The sequence below is a fragment of the Anguilla anguilla genome, chromosome 9, assembly GCF_013347855.1.
Source record: "Anguilla anguilla isolate fAngAng1 chromosome 9, fAngAng1.pri, whole genome shotgun sequence".
Lineage (NCBI taxonomy): Eukaryota > Metazoa > Chordata > Actinopteri > Anguilliformes > Anguillidae > Anguilla > Anguilla anguilla.
This window is the reverse complement of record NC_049209.1, coordinates 8,524,261-8,538,490: the sequence shown is the minus strand read 5'-3', so window position 1 is coordinate 8,538,490 and position 14,230 is coordinate 8,524,261. Positions and strand designations below refer to the sequence as shown.

General features: G+C 46.9%; 1 protein-coding gene across 2 annotated transcripts in view; it reads right to left on the bottom strand.

Annotated features, from left to right (window-relative positions):
* Positions 1 to 14,230, bottom strand: part of uvrag (UV radiation resistance associated gene) — an 83,909-nt gene that overhangs the window by 53,122 nt on the left and 16,557 nt on the right. For both annotated transcript variants that reach the window (XM_035434032.1, XM_035434033.1), the window contains exons 7-8: positions 8,401 to 8,506; positions 4,479 to 4,605 (exon numbers count right to left, since the gene is read on the bottom strand). In XM_035434032.1, coding sequence (XP_035289923.1) covers positions 4,479 to 4,605; positions 8,401 to 8,506 — 233 coding nt within the window. The remainder of the gene's footprint in view (positions 1 to 4,478; positions 4,606 to 8,400; positions 8,507 to 14,230) is intronic.

Genomic DNA, 14,230 nt, shown 5'->3' with positions numbered 1-14,230 from the left:
CATCCCCCTTCCACCCTCGCAGCTCCACGCCGTACGGTATCCCTTCTGACGTTCCCAAAAGCAAAAAAGAGGGAAAGGAAAAAATAAAAGTATCAAAGGCGGAGAGTACCCGTAAAAGATTAGGAAATAACTTTGTTCTGACCTATGCTTAAAAAAATCCCCGGAAATGAGTCCGGTTGTGATCTTTCACGGAAACCTCTGCCCTTTAATTTCGATACTTACAAATTCTTCTTTTACTGTCCAACTTGTTTTTATTATGGTCTTTACAATGTCGATGAAAGACCGTGGAGAACAAAGTGAGCACGTGCTCACCACGAGGGGGGGGGGGGGGGATCTACAATCCCGCTCGTCCCAAGGCAAGTGTTCCTGCAGATGAGTCGTCTTCGTCGATGCTCTTGAATCCCTTAAAAAACTTTGAGAATTAAGAAGCGCTTTTTATCCCCCTGTGCACACGGAAATGGCTCACTCCGCGAAATCCGGAGCAGAGTGCAACTGTTAATCTATCGCGCAGTCGGAAAAGGTGAACTCTCACCTCTGGTGGAAAGCATAATGCCCGGAAGAACCGTTAGTTATTCCGCCAGGTAGAAACGACGTGTCCGTACACACGCAGCGACAGAGGCTTTTCCGTGAGCGCATTCGCTGCACTTTATAAATCCCCCACTCTTTCTCGAGTAACCCGGGGACTGACGTTTATTGGCCCTTCAGTCATTATGGATCTTGAGAGAACGAAAATAACTAGCGTAATAATCGCGATAAAGAGCTTTGAGGACGTAGTGATTTATAATGCTGGTGCTGAGTTTCGACAGAAAATCAAGCGAAAGGAAACCGTGTGTGACTCCCGGATCGGATTTGTTTCTCTAAGGCAAAAAAACGTTTTCAGAGGTATAATGATTTCAAAAATGGAACTCAGGGGATTAATATAAACGGCTGGGTAGATACAGTACCTTTCATGCTTTCTTTCACTTGCCTTCAGACGTACAAAGAGTCGCACTCTCTAAGCGGTAGTTTTGGCTTGTCCGTTACAATGGGGCAGTACAACTACGCCGAAAATCAGTTATTAAACAGCTAGCCATTAATCTGTCAACGGAGAGATAACCATCGGTGGTGCTGATCGCAAAAAATCTGCGTTTACAGCAGACTCCACATTCGTGCTGACTCGGACTCGCTAAAGCATGGTTCAGCATCTGTGGGAGTTTGCCAACTATCTGGCATTCCACGAATATCTGGGGCTGCTCCCGACAAGACAAATGGCAGCGTGGATTTCCATCCTTTTTTCTGAGAACCGCATCTGGAACGGCATTCCGTTTTGGCACTCCTTCAGAAGGGCAAGAGACGGACAGAACTGCAGGAAGTCTTCTTTGATATTTCTCCATGCCCCGGCAATGTGAAGGAGAGGGAGGTAGAGGGAGGGAGAGAGAAAAAGAGAGAGAGAGAGAGAGAGAGAGATGGGATGTGGACACAGGGGAAAGGAGTGTTCCCTCTTTGCACCTTGCATTTATAGCTTCGGTCCAGCAGATGTGAAGGCTTAAATTACGAAACCTGAACGGCAGTTTAGGAAATGATTTCAGCCCCGTCCAGAAGCGGCAGGTGACCGACAAGAGGGCCTGGGGAGGCAGAGGCCCCTGGGTGGAATGCACACTGGAACTCCGGAGGTGAGCCCTTTGACACGCCCATAGAATTCCTCACCTCGGTCAGCAGTGTTAGCCAAACAGGGCGGAACACAAGTCATCCACTGCAGTTTGACCAGCATGTGAACCAAGCTCGGCTTTTCAAAATTTATTACCAAGTTGTTTACTCGCCAGCTTTAGGCGGGAAGCCCGAACAATATGTCGTCTGTGATTCTGTGAGTCGCCAACGTTGAGTCACCGAGTTTGGGATGTCTTAAAAAGAAACAAAGACCGCAACAACCCCCCCCCCCACACCACCCTTCGCTAAACACAGAGCCTGAATCAATCAGGCCCACGTCCGCAAGGCTTCTGGCCACACCGCCGCCGAATAAACACAGCAGACATTTTATACATGGATGTCAGGAATGAGATTAATACGTCCGAGAAAGCCTGAGGCCGGGCCCGGCGAGCGAAGCCCCAACATGCCGACTGTATAGGCGTGTCACACAAACCATCAGCAGACATCACAGGCAGCTCTTCGAGGGCCATTATCCTGGTAGATGGTAAATGGACTGCATTTATATACCGCTTTTATCCAAAGCGCTTTACAATTGATGCCTCTCATTCACCAGTTAGGGGTTAGGGGTTAGGTGTCTTGCTCAAGGACACTTCGACACGCCCAGGGCGGGGTTTGAACCGGCAACCCTCCGACTGCCAGACAATCGGTCTTACCTCCTGAGCTATGTTGCCCCGTGATTAAACGAAGCACTCTGTGAAAGCAGAAGGAAACCGAGAACCCTGACACGCAGTTCACTGGGCACAGTGTGAAAACGGGCGTTTCTCAGGATCTCTCTCTGTGCCGCCAGTTAGCCAAGCTAAAAGCTAAAAGTTGAGACCACCAACACGGCCATCCACTCTGCAAGGGGCTGCTCTAGCCCTGCACCTCCGTACTGACGCCGTTTCTGCAGGCCAACGCCATTGTGGAGTGTCTGACTGCCGGAGCCCAACGTCTATGATGTAGCACCTCCAAAGCTCACTCGTGTGAGGAGGAAGCAGTGAGTGTGTGTGTGCTGTTCAAAGTAAAATATGAACCCACCATTCACATTTTTATTTCCCTGTGGACGCGAGGGATACGCGCTAGTAAACTTGCCAGTAAAGCAATGCCATCCATCTCCGACACGTCATGGGCTGCATTTTAGAGCCCATATAATTGAATAAACAGCGCTGTAAAATGCTAACTGTTATTTCACCTAGCCCAAATGGAGAGACCTGGTTGCCAAAACAGAGCTTTATTTATTACCACGATTACCAGAAATGAGAGGACAGTGATAGCCGAGTGATCTAGACAAAAGATAACTGGCTCGACGATAAGGACAACGGCCACCTGCCGGGGTATAAAAGGTTCTGAGAAACTACAGCCTGCTGCCTGTATGTGTAATGAGTGCAGGAGAGAGTTTCATCGGTGAATTTGCTCTGTGTTCCTGTGTGAGATGCGAAGCAAGCCAGGTCTGACACTAAACGGGATTCCAAAGAGCTGAGGTTCATCAGTGAACCTTGAGCTATCTAGGAGGCAAATCTGAACATTTCCACCTCACAAACTAGAAGATGTGTGCACGTGTGGTGGTGGGGGAGGGCCACACCTGCAGATTTAATATCCTCATTCCATAAGCAAAACATAGCCACAGAACCAAAAACAGGACTAGAAAAGTAAAGGTAAAACATATTTTGCCTTTTTACTCTCTTTTTCAAATAACAAAATATTAATTTAAAAATATTCTTTAAAAAATATTCCACAATAATGTGCCAAATTAATCCACCTCAGGAAGATACATGACCTATCTAGCTGTAGCAGCCATTTCATCTATTTTAATGGGTTTTCATTTTTAGAATGTCTAGACTATTTAACCAGCATTTTCCTGTGATACACAACTGTTCCCTGTTTACTGGGCTAGGCAGGACAGATAGGAAAAAAAGACTGGAAAAGGCAGACATTGGTAAACACTAATTTAATTAGAACGGGCAATTTTTTTTTAGAGCGGGTTAAAAGGAAAAAGCTGACATTTTTCCCTCCAAAAATTTTCCCTGCTTGTTTACTGTTGGACCATATATCTATTCTAAATTTAATTGCTTTACTAAGCATTAATTTTACTTCCTTCCACACAGTATGGTTTGGGCAGGAAGCCTTAGCCGAGGGGAACACGGACCACTAAATGAAAGGCGTTTTCCACCAAATTTCCTTTAAAAGCTGTTGACGCCCATTGCCCTTCCCCTGATTGGCTGGCGGTGGCAATGGACACGAACAACCGTGGTAAAGAGAGGTACAGCGTTTGTTCAAGATTGCAGACAGAGATTTCTAACTGTATATACGCCAGATTCATCCTGAGATGAGCCAGTTAGTTTGTGGAAATAGTTAGCTAGAATTATAAAATAGCCATTCAATAAAATGTCTCTACAGCCCCCCTGCCAGCATGTATACTCTTGCTTGCCTAAACAGCCAAGTATTCTTGTCAATTCTGTTTTGATACAGAAATATCCAAAGCAGCAGAAAAAGGGCCTACAACACTAAATTTGGTTCCTTCTCATTCAGGTAGCAGCAGTACAAAACTTAAGTATACCTGTGGCCTGTCAAAAATGGTGTCCTCCAATTGGCCACACAGTTATGAGAAGAATTGTATTTTTAGACCCATCCCATTACTGCAACATGTTCCATCAATCCATCAAGTCACGAATACATCATTTTGTAGCCAGAATTACAGCCCAATGTCCCTACTGAATGCAGACATTTGTTTAAAGGAAAGTTGCTGTGTTCTGTTACAAGACCGTGTTTTGATGTTTTCTTTAATGGAAGGGTGCGGTGTTGCGCTGCTTTACCTTTCCTCTGAAGTTGGGCCTTCTCTTTTTGCAGCGTGTCCACCTCTCTGCCCAGAGCCTTCCTCTGCCTCTCCAGCTCGCTCCGGAGCACGTCGATCCGGAGGCGCATGCACTCCCGTTCCTTCTTCTGCAAAATACAGGCCCCCCAGACAAAAAAAAAACAAAAAAAAAAACAACTTGTAATTCACACCAGAGGCAACTTGTGCTTCTCGTTATCGCTCCCAGTGCACAATCGGAGGTGAATTCCAAGGCAGCATAATTGAATCCGTGTTTTCAATCTCTGGACCCACCGGTCGATAATCGGCCTGAATCGAGAGAACTACAAAAGCTGCTCATTCAAATCATAGGCTTTAGTTTTTCTAAAGCTGATCCATTTTTTTGGGGGGGGGAGGAGGTGGTGGATAGACCCCTTTAGCAACTGGTACATTATTGAGCTGCATTCAGAAACTTAAAATAAACTACAGCATCAAGGCTGGATCTAGAAACAGTTCCACAGTTGGATGTGTAAAGCATAGGGTACAAAAGCTGAGCAAGCATGCATCAGCATCTGCCGGTTTAAAAAAAAACAACCAAATCTTACTGGAAAGGGACACGCGGCTCGTTAGAAGCATAGTTGACATGTTTAATATTGCAGATTATTTAAGCGGGCCGCAATCATTTGTGGCATTTGAACCGGAGGAGACCTTTTCCATCTGAAAGAGTTGGAACGCCACGCTCCCACACACTGAGAGGCAGGAGATGAGAAATGCCCAGCTTGACGTCAGACAGAGTTCAAAACCGCTCGTTTCTCAGCCTCCCAACGTTAATGTACGGCCAGCCTCTCTCCCAGACAGGCCCTCTTCACTCCGCGGGCTCGTCTTACTCGGGGGCCAGCCCATTCATCAGGGCCCAAACATCTTACAGCAAATCTAAATACGAGACCAACGATTTATGGGTCGTCTGGCTAAACACCACCTCAGAAAACCTCCCCCTTCGAACTGACCAATGACCGCGGACCAGAATGTGCCTGCACGCGGGAGCGTGAGGAGTTCATAGAAGTGTGTGCGGTGGGGGTGGAAGGGAAAGGGGGGAGGGGGGTGGGGTGGCACAGGTAAGGCCGACACCAGGGCAAGACAGGCATATGACAAATGAATTGGGGGGGGGGGGGCGGCTGGAAGACCCCGCCTCACACAGATTAGCCTAATAGTACTTTGTTTAACATGCACCAAGTGGTTGTAAAGACCTGATCCGGAGAGCCCCAATGAACAGTGACAGAACCCCTGATCTCATTCGCCCCCGCCCATGGCCCGCGGTCCACCCCCCTCTGACCCTGAAGATGCCTGTCAGAACAGCACAGGTCCAGCAGGCGAGGCAGATGTGCGGCCGAATGTATCCCAGATGCTGCAAGGGGAAAACCCGGCATGTTTAAAGGATGGGGTAGGACAGAAAAGACTGCGTTGAAGGGTCCTCCAGGGCCCACAATGTGGCAATCTGATAGAAAGTGTATCGCCACCCTGCTGTCCTCAGACCGAAGACCTGGTGCAGCATCCTTCTACCTGTCGCAGGACAGCTGGAAGACCTTTAAGGGAAAAGTGCAGGGAAGCTGTGGGATCGATGACCCGCTGGGCAGATGAAAGTGCTCTTCTCATGCTCCTGTCAGTCGCCTATCAACACAGACGGCTCCGCCCCTACCTTTGCGGAATAGCCCCCTGGATCCAACTCATCTTAGTCAGGTGCAATCTCATCTCAACCGGACCAGAAGACTACAGCACTGAAGCGCTACGCTGTGTGACATCTGGCTAACCGCACGATAGAAATCTCACGAGAGCAGATCATCAATAAGGACCGCAAATATCCACGGGGGATATTTTCTAAGATGTACCACGTTGGTACGTGCGATGTTCCGGGGTTGATAAAGTGGCCCATACGGTTTGTTGGGCTTACGCAAGAAGAAAAAGCGCTCCTCTATTCCGCTATAAACCATTTGATTTGTTTGCTCTGAACCGTAATCCATCCCTCCGTGGGCTAATGCAGACCAGGGCTGGCGGTACATCTCCTCAGCGTTAGATATCCAGCCCATACCCTCCTTCAATCCTGGCAGGAATGCAAATTATGTTCTTTGGGACACCTGTATTTTTGCAGTTGCCGGCAGCACTGGGCGCACGCCAGCCAAGTCTCCAGATAGCGATCGCAGCCTGGATCGTGGCGAACACTGATAATAACCCCTTATCGTAGCCTTCTGAGGCCTTTGTACGAAAATAGAGGGTGTCAGTCACTAAGAAGGTGCCGATAAAGCCTTCATCCCCTGAGTGCTGAGGCCCACATGATCCCGGAATGCTACTGTTGCGTGTTAAGGCTGCCGGCGGCTTTTGCACGAACCGGAGAGGTCGGGCGTCCCTCGCGAGAGCCAGGCCTGAGAGTGTAGCGTGTCATCTGGCCTTGATTTTTTCCCACAGAACTTGGTTCAGGGTGCCGTCCTCTGGCCACGACACAGGACGGCCCAGACCGGCGCTGCATCTCACAGCTCATGTTTGAACTCCCAGGTCAGCCAAGGACAGGAGCCACCTACACACAAACCTGGACTCAAATCACAAGCCCGAGGTGAAGGGGCCAGGACTCGATGGGTCCTTGTTCCTCTGCCAGACTCGGGCGGGAGCACAGCTGAGACGAGTCACAGAGGTACAGTGTGGAGCCCATCCACGGCCCCCAGAACCAGGGAAAACAAAGGCGCCCTCATGTTCTCCGTTTTACAAAAATCAAAGTGACGTGACAGAGTGAGCATTATCAAAGCGAGGCCAGTGAATCGGAGCAGTGTGAAGGTTTAATTGCCGTCTGTTCTCTGAACCCCTGCCATACTTCTCCAAGCGGGCATCCTGCCCACGAACCGATTCAGCACAACACGGCGTGTCAACCGCCCAATCAACATCTGCCCCAACAACCTATGGTACTGAGGGCAGGGATCGGGCTTCGTGAAATGTTAACGCTTGCCCGCCGGCCTAGAGAAGGCGCCCGGGTTGTGAAGTCGCAGGGTATAAATCTCTCATCAAAACAAACATCATCTCCGCGACAAGATGGAGCGCCCCCCCCACCCCCCCACACATCAAAAGCCACACTACAGCCCCAGCTACGCTGCCTTTGAGGCAAATAACTTTACGGCAGTGGGACAATACCATCTGCACCCTACCCAAAACATTAATTTCCTCCGGAATTTGGTCTCCAAAACCAACCGATGACACATATTTGACTTTTAAAACACGAGCAAAAAAAAAAAAAACTGACAGGGAAAAGCAACAAAAATATATTTTGTTAATGTATGAAAGCACTCTTCTTTGAGAACATGTCAGAGCTGAAAGACCATTATTACAGAGAGAAAAAAATACTTTTAAAGAGCAAGTTTACTATAAACACCATACTGGGCCATAGGATTACTAGTGTGTTTTCACAGCTGCAAAGCTGTCAATTCAAAAAATGTAAAATATGTTTTTTATTTTTTTTAAACGTCAGGCAAGGAAATAATAATGGTGGGAACTAGTCAGTTATAATGAGAAAACAAAGGCCACCATAACCATTCTCATGTCACGTCCACATATTCATGAATATCTAGGTTACATCAGATAAGACATACGCTTCAAAAAGTAGTACTGTACATGGATGAAGGTGATTAGCAGACACAAAAGAATCATCCTGTGAAGAAAAATGAAACTGTGGACATCGGCTGCTATGTTCATTGATGTAGGTGATCATGGTAGACAGAAACAGTCAGTGCATAGCAGTTTGAGCCAGTCCAGCTTTTACTAGAAGCATGTTAGTGCACAACCTGCTTGTGGAACGCAAAATGGTATTCCCTAAATCCTGGAATGGCTCAAACTGCTTCTTTAGGCGCACCCCTGACCCTAAAGAAAGGAGGGATAAAGAACACCAGCGTGACGGGGCGGGGACTCACCCGCTCCGTGCAGGCCGCCGTCGTCCGCAGCTTCTCCTCGATCTCCTTCCCGATCCGCTGCACCGTCACCTGGTTCTGCTTGATGGCCCTCTGGGCCGTGTGCAGCCTGTGGGTTCGAGCAACAGCAGGGCCTCAGCATCCCCCCCTCAAAGCCAGTCCAGTGTGACAGCAGATGTCTAACGTGCCTTTCAGCCCTTTTCCATGCCATGGTTGCTTAGCATGGCACCAAGGGCTAAAACAGCATGTTATTTAACCATTTACCACTTACTCAAAAATACCGTTTTTCAATGCCTCTGGAAACAGAAACGTTTGAGTGACGTGTGGCCTATAGTACGCTTAGCATGGCACCAAGGGCTAAAACAGCATGTTATTTAACCATTTACCACTTACTCAAAAATACCGTTTTTCAATGCCTCTGGAAACAAAAACATCTGAGTGACGTGTGGCCTATAGTACGTAAAGCAGTCGCTGGTTCACAGGGAAGTACGTTCCAGCAGTTCTCGTGCTTTAGCTGCCATGCTCCTCGTGTGGGGTGCAGGTGGGGCTGCCGCAATCGCAACTCGACAGGCACAACCGACGGCAATTACAAATCGGGGACAAAAATAAAAACTTCTCTACAAAACACTAATATTTGAGAGCCAGACCCATTTACAGTGTTTAGTACGCACAAAATGCACACCCTGACAAGGCTTATTGGCAGTTATTTGACACGTCTGCTAAGACTTTCATCCAGTTAACTTGTTTTCAGGAGCCAACGAGCAGTACCCAAAAAAGCCTCCTAAATGAACTTGGGAATAGAGTCTCCCAGATACTTTGATTCCTCTTGTAAAATAAAATAAAGGCCAGTCAATGGGCAGCCGCCCGCCCCGCAACCAACATGGCGGAACAGGGAGAAACCATGGAAAGCTCCTCGTACAGACGTCGACGGTTCAACCTGAGGACGCGGCAGCGCAGGGGGTCACACCCGTTTCTTGTTTGGAATTAATTCAATCAGGGTCTCGCCTTTTTCTCATTACTGCCCCTCGCCACAAAGCAACAGGGGAGACCCGCTGGGAAAACAAACAGTCCAAAATGGACGCCAATGAGAGGGGAAGCTCACATATCACACCCAAAGATTTATTACTGCCGTACGCAAAGCAAACAGCGTAAACAAACGGAGGGGGGAGGATGAAATGAATGCAAAGAAAGTGGCAACATCAGCTATCTGGTCTGCAAAAAGTCCACACATACATTTCAGATATAGGAGGTCCTCTGGCAGGGCCCTGTAGTGGTACACAGATGTGCTTTTGAGTACACCGCCACTCTTCTTTCTAGACCTTTAATTTTACCATGGTTTATTTTGTTATGTGTTCTTTTTACCCTACCCTGACGAAACTCTGACTATGTTTGGAAGTTTAAGGTTCAAAGGAGCAATTCTAACAGAAATATGAGGCGAGCACAGAATTTAGAAAAACAGTGGGTAGGAGTGAAGTCCCTTTAAAGTCCAAGGGCACCTTGGGTTTATCTCTTTTTGAAAGATGCGTTTTGAAAATGTCACCCTTTAACATATATATAATTGTGGTTAGACAGTCAATTGGAAAAAGTAAACAAATATCTGAAACATAAACCTTGGGAACTACGCATATGAAAGCACCAAGCATACAGAATAAGTTGTTAGTTTTTAAAAGCATAAGTGATAAATGGATGGTTCACCCCCCCCCACCACACAATTTTCCCCTGGTTTATTGTTTACAGAGAACAACCCTAAGTTTCCCTGAATCCATAAATTCAGGAGGGAGTTTCACATCCATAAAAGTGAAAGCTTCCAAAAAACCAGAGACACCCGGCAATAGAGCCCACAGTGAATTTTCCACTACAGGCCACCCTGAATTTATCTGACCGAGCATGCACCCACAGACTAGGGCTCTACTCAGGAAACCACTTCCTCAACAAGGAAACGACGAGACCCATTCATGAAAATATTTTTCAAAATAATTAAAATAAAAAATAAAAAATGTAATCACTGGCAAAGCTTCTTGAGCACACAATCATTTTCACAGCTTTGTTCGTAGCAGATAACAGTTACGAAAGCCAGCTCCATTCGAATCTGCTCTTTTTTTTTTTGCCTCTGGAAAATCACTTGTTCTGCTGCCTGATTCTCGGCTGAAAAATGGTTTTTGCTTTTCTCGTTAGCCCGGTCCCCCCCTTCGCTGTGTTTTCTCAGCGGGGTCCAAGCCTTCACGTCCCACCTTTGATAGGCAAGCCGCAGCTTGTTTCCCCCTCTTTCTTTCCCCTCTGTCGTCCGCAGCTGGTAAAGCAGAAGGATTATCACATTCTCACGGCTCTCCCGAAAGGGCAGCTCACTTTAAAAAAAAAATTTTTTTTAAGTTTTAAAAGCACAGGTGGCCCACATTAAGAGAACCGCATCCCTGCGTTCTGTACCCGGACAAGGCAAACAAGAGCGTCACATAAAAGCCACCTCATGACGTCTCCACTGTCTGTTTCGCAATACAATCTGCCAGAGCGTGGGCCTATGTTCTTAGGACTAATGGCTTGGGGCTGGGCTGTTCCCTCAGCCTTTAGCTGAAAGGGTAAATCTGACCAATCACAAAGAGCCATTTATTGCCCTTGTCTGCAGATAATTTTGTGCCAGTGGCAGAGCTTTCTGTAATAATTCCCTTTTCACTTTTATCATCACCACGGCTTTTGTGTGTGATGCACGCCAGGTACATGGTTTCCGTATCTGCGGATATGTGCGGTAATTATTGGTAACAGCCTTATTGCTTTACATCGTCGCCTTGGCGACAGGAGCGGTCTCCAGGACTCCACCACTCTACGTGAAACAATTTCCTGGATTGACTCTCCTTCCATGCCCCACTCTCTCGTTCGGGCACGAAACAGTGCCATGCATCCCGCTCAAAGGAACGCTTATTTTGGTTTGGTTAGGATACTGTTGACACATCTTAACAACCCCTTTCCCCCAAAATCAACTCAATTGCCATGAAACTTGTTCGTATGCCATACCAATTTTCTTGAATACAAAACCCGATTCCGTGCACATTTTGTGAAATTAGTTAAGTGGAAAACGTGCCGAATGGCTTTTTTTTCCTTTAACCTTCCTTTTTGGTTTCCACTTTTCTTAAATGAGAAAATTGGACAAATCAGCAGAGGTAATCACCGTCACCCAACTGCACACGGCAGATATTTGTCTTGCAATTATTCTAAAAGACCTCGATGGATTCGGTGTTGCTGCCAGCTACGGTGTTAAGTGCTCATGTTTATGTAGTTGCGCCCTTCAGATCTTGGGCTTGGGACAGGGCACACGACGGGCCGGTCTAGACTTCGTACCAAGAGACGGAGTGACTGCGAGTCATGGAGGCTGAATGAAAGCTGTATTAAAGGCATACTATGCAGGATTTTTTTTTTTTGCCTTGCTGTGGTCCTGTGTTTACAATCAAAGAAGTCCGCTCCTCCGTCTTCAACCCCGCACACTCACCCCCGGAGTACCTGTCCGAGTAACAGACACGCAAATTTATTACAAACTGCCGGTAAATTTCTCACAGTTCCCTGACGTTGCACGAGCCAATGGTAAATAAATCTCTCTGCCTACAGCGGAACTTATTCTACAATACTTAATACTGCAGAAAAAAAACATTTCTGCTAGAGCTTTTCGCTTTTGTGAGTCTACTTCATAGGCCGTGATATCCAACGGCAACAGCCGAGGGCAAGGCCAGCGCGGTATTGATTGGCCAGCTTTAATCAGGCGGCGTGATTGCGAAGCTGGAATCTGATAGCGGCGCTTCGGCTAGGTGAGCGGCGTTATCGCCGCCTTCGCGCATGTCTGCAGCCTTATCACCCCCAGCCCGGGCTAGCCCGCCTCTCGGGGATAATCTCTCCCGTAACATCAGCGTGGGGGGGGGGGGGGTGCGTTTCTGCCCACGCAGTGCGCTCAGCGGAGGGGCATCTCCCCCCCCCCCAAAAAAAAAAAAAAAACGTCCGCCGCCTTTTTCATTACAATTATTTTCTTCTTCATGATCGTGATGAGAAAAAAAGACTGCAAAATGAAAAAAGAAAAGAAAAACCAAGTCTCTTCTTCCAAAGTCTCTGTTGCAAAAGCAAAAGCAAAAAAAAAAAAAAATTGAGGCGGAATGGAGTGTGACACGAGTAGCCGAGCTGGATCGATGGAAAAAGAAATGAATGAACGTTGGAAATAAATAGAAAGGACATTAACCCCCGTGACCCTAAACAGAGCTGAACGCCTTCCAGAGGTGTTGGGGGGGGGGAATGACTTACAGCAATCGGAGAAAGAGAAAGTGCCTTTCCTCCCCTAAGCATGGCCTTGTGTGTTTACTGTATTGATTATACCCAAATAAATATTTAGAACTGTTTTCGTTCGAGAAAGGAGCTCATAATCCGTGTGTGGAACAGTGAAGACAGATGTGTCATCTGGCCGGAGAAGATAAGGGCGAACGGGACATACGGACCAGCATTCAGCTTGTCTCCCAGATACGAACGCGTCCAAATGGCTCCGTTTTTTGCGATTTAGCAATACCACGACAGTAGCTGCGGTGCTTTGAGAAAACATGAGGAAAAGCAGAGAAAATTCCATTGAAATTTTGTTATTGTTTGCAATGGCAAATTTCTCCCGCGTATGATTTGAGTTTCAGCGTTTATTTCGGGTCCTGCTTCACACAAGAACGGAAAATTTTGTGCTGAAGAGAAAGTGGACACGTGAAATGCAGTTGTTCCTCAAATGATACCTCAGACAAGGAAGAAAGGGGGGGGAAAAAGACAAATGAACATCATTTTATTTGCCTGACGACAGTATCTAGTGACAACGCGTTCGAGGCTTTTGTTTTCTTTCCTCTGATGAGGGTCAGAGAAAAGATTACTGTAGATATAAACAGCAATTAAAGGGGCACATTAATTTCACTACACTTGTGAAAAAGCTGATGGCATTACACACGTAATGCAAATAAGAACCAGATTACAGATAAAAGAAGACCAAATAAAATCTAATTAAATCGAAAAAGAGAAAACAAACAACATTCTGCATATCTGTACGTTTCTGGGAATATCAAAACTTCTTCCACCTCAGGACACCGAGGACAGGTAAGAGTGTTCCTCGGTCTAAAATATTTTGGCCCCATCTGCTCCCTGCTGACAGACGTCTGTCCTCTCAGGCTCATTACGTAGATAAACACTGCTGTTTACATGGCAACTTTTATTTGCAGGAAGATACAAACCCGTACACCACGAGGCAAGGCAATACGGAGGTTCACCGAAAGGCCAAGTGAGTTTGCCTCAGTTGGAGAATTTTGGTTACCTACCTCAGACGCAGCCAGCATAGACTTCAAATTTATTCAAAGTGTGTGTGTGGGGGGAGGGTACACCAATTTAGTAGCCTTGAGTAACTCAAAGAATACAACAAATATCTGGGGGAACATTAAAAACTGTGCCAGGACCACATCGTTGCTACTCTTATTTGCATTAACAGTAACAGCAAATCATTCTATTCATAACAAAAAAAATGGTCCCCGTGTATTAAAGAGAAGGCCACAAGATGGAGTAATTGGATTTAAGACCCTGAAAGTATGCGCACTAGATCAAACTGCTGAGATTAAAGCTGACAGCATTTTAAAGTGCCTGCCAATGAGAAGCTGAGTGGGAAAGGCCAGAATCGAGGAGAGATGGAGGCAGAGCTGTTACAGAAAGGCCAGAAACGAGGAGAGACGGAGGCAGAGCTGTTACAGAGAGGCCAGAAACCAGGGGAGATGGAGGCAGAGCTGTAACAGAAAGGCCAGAATCGAGGAGAGATCGAGGCAGAGCTGTTACAGAAAGGCCAGAATCG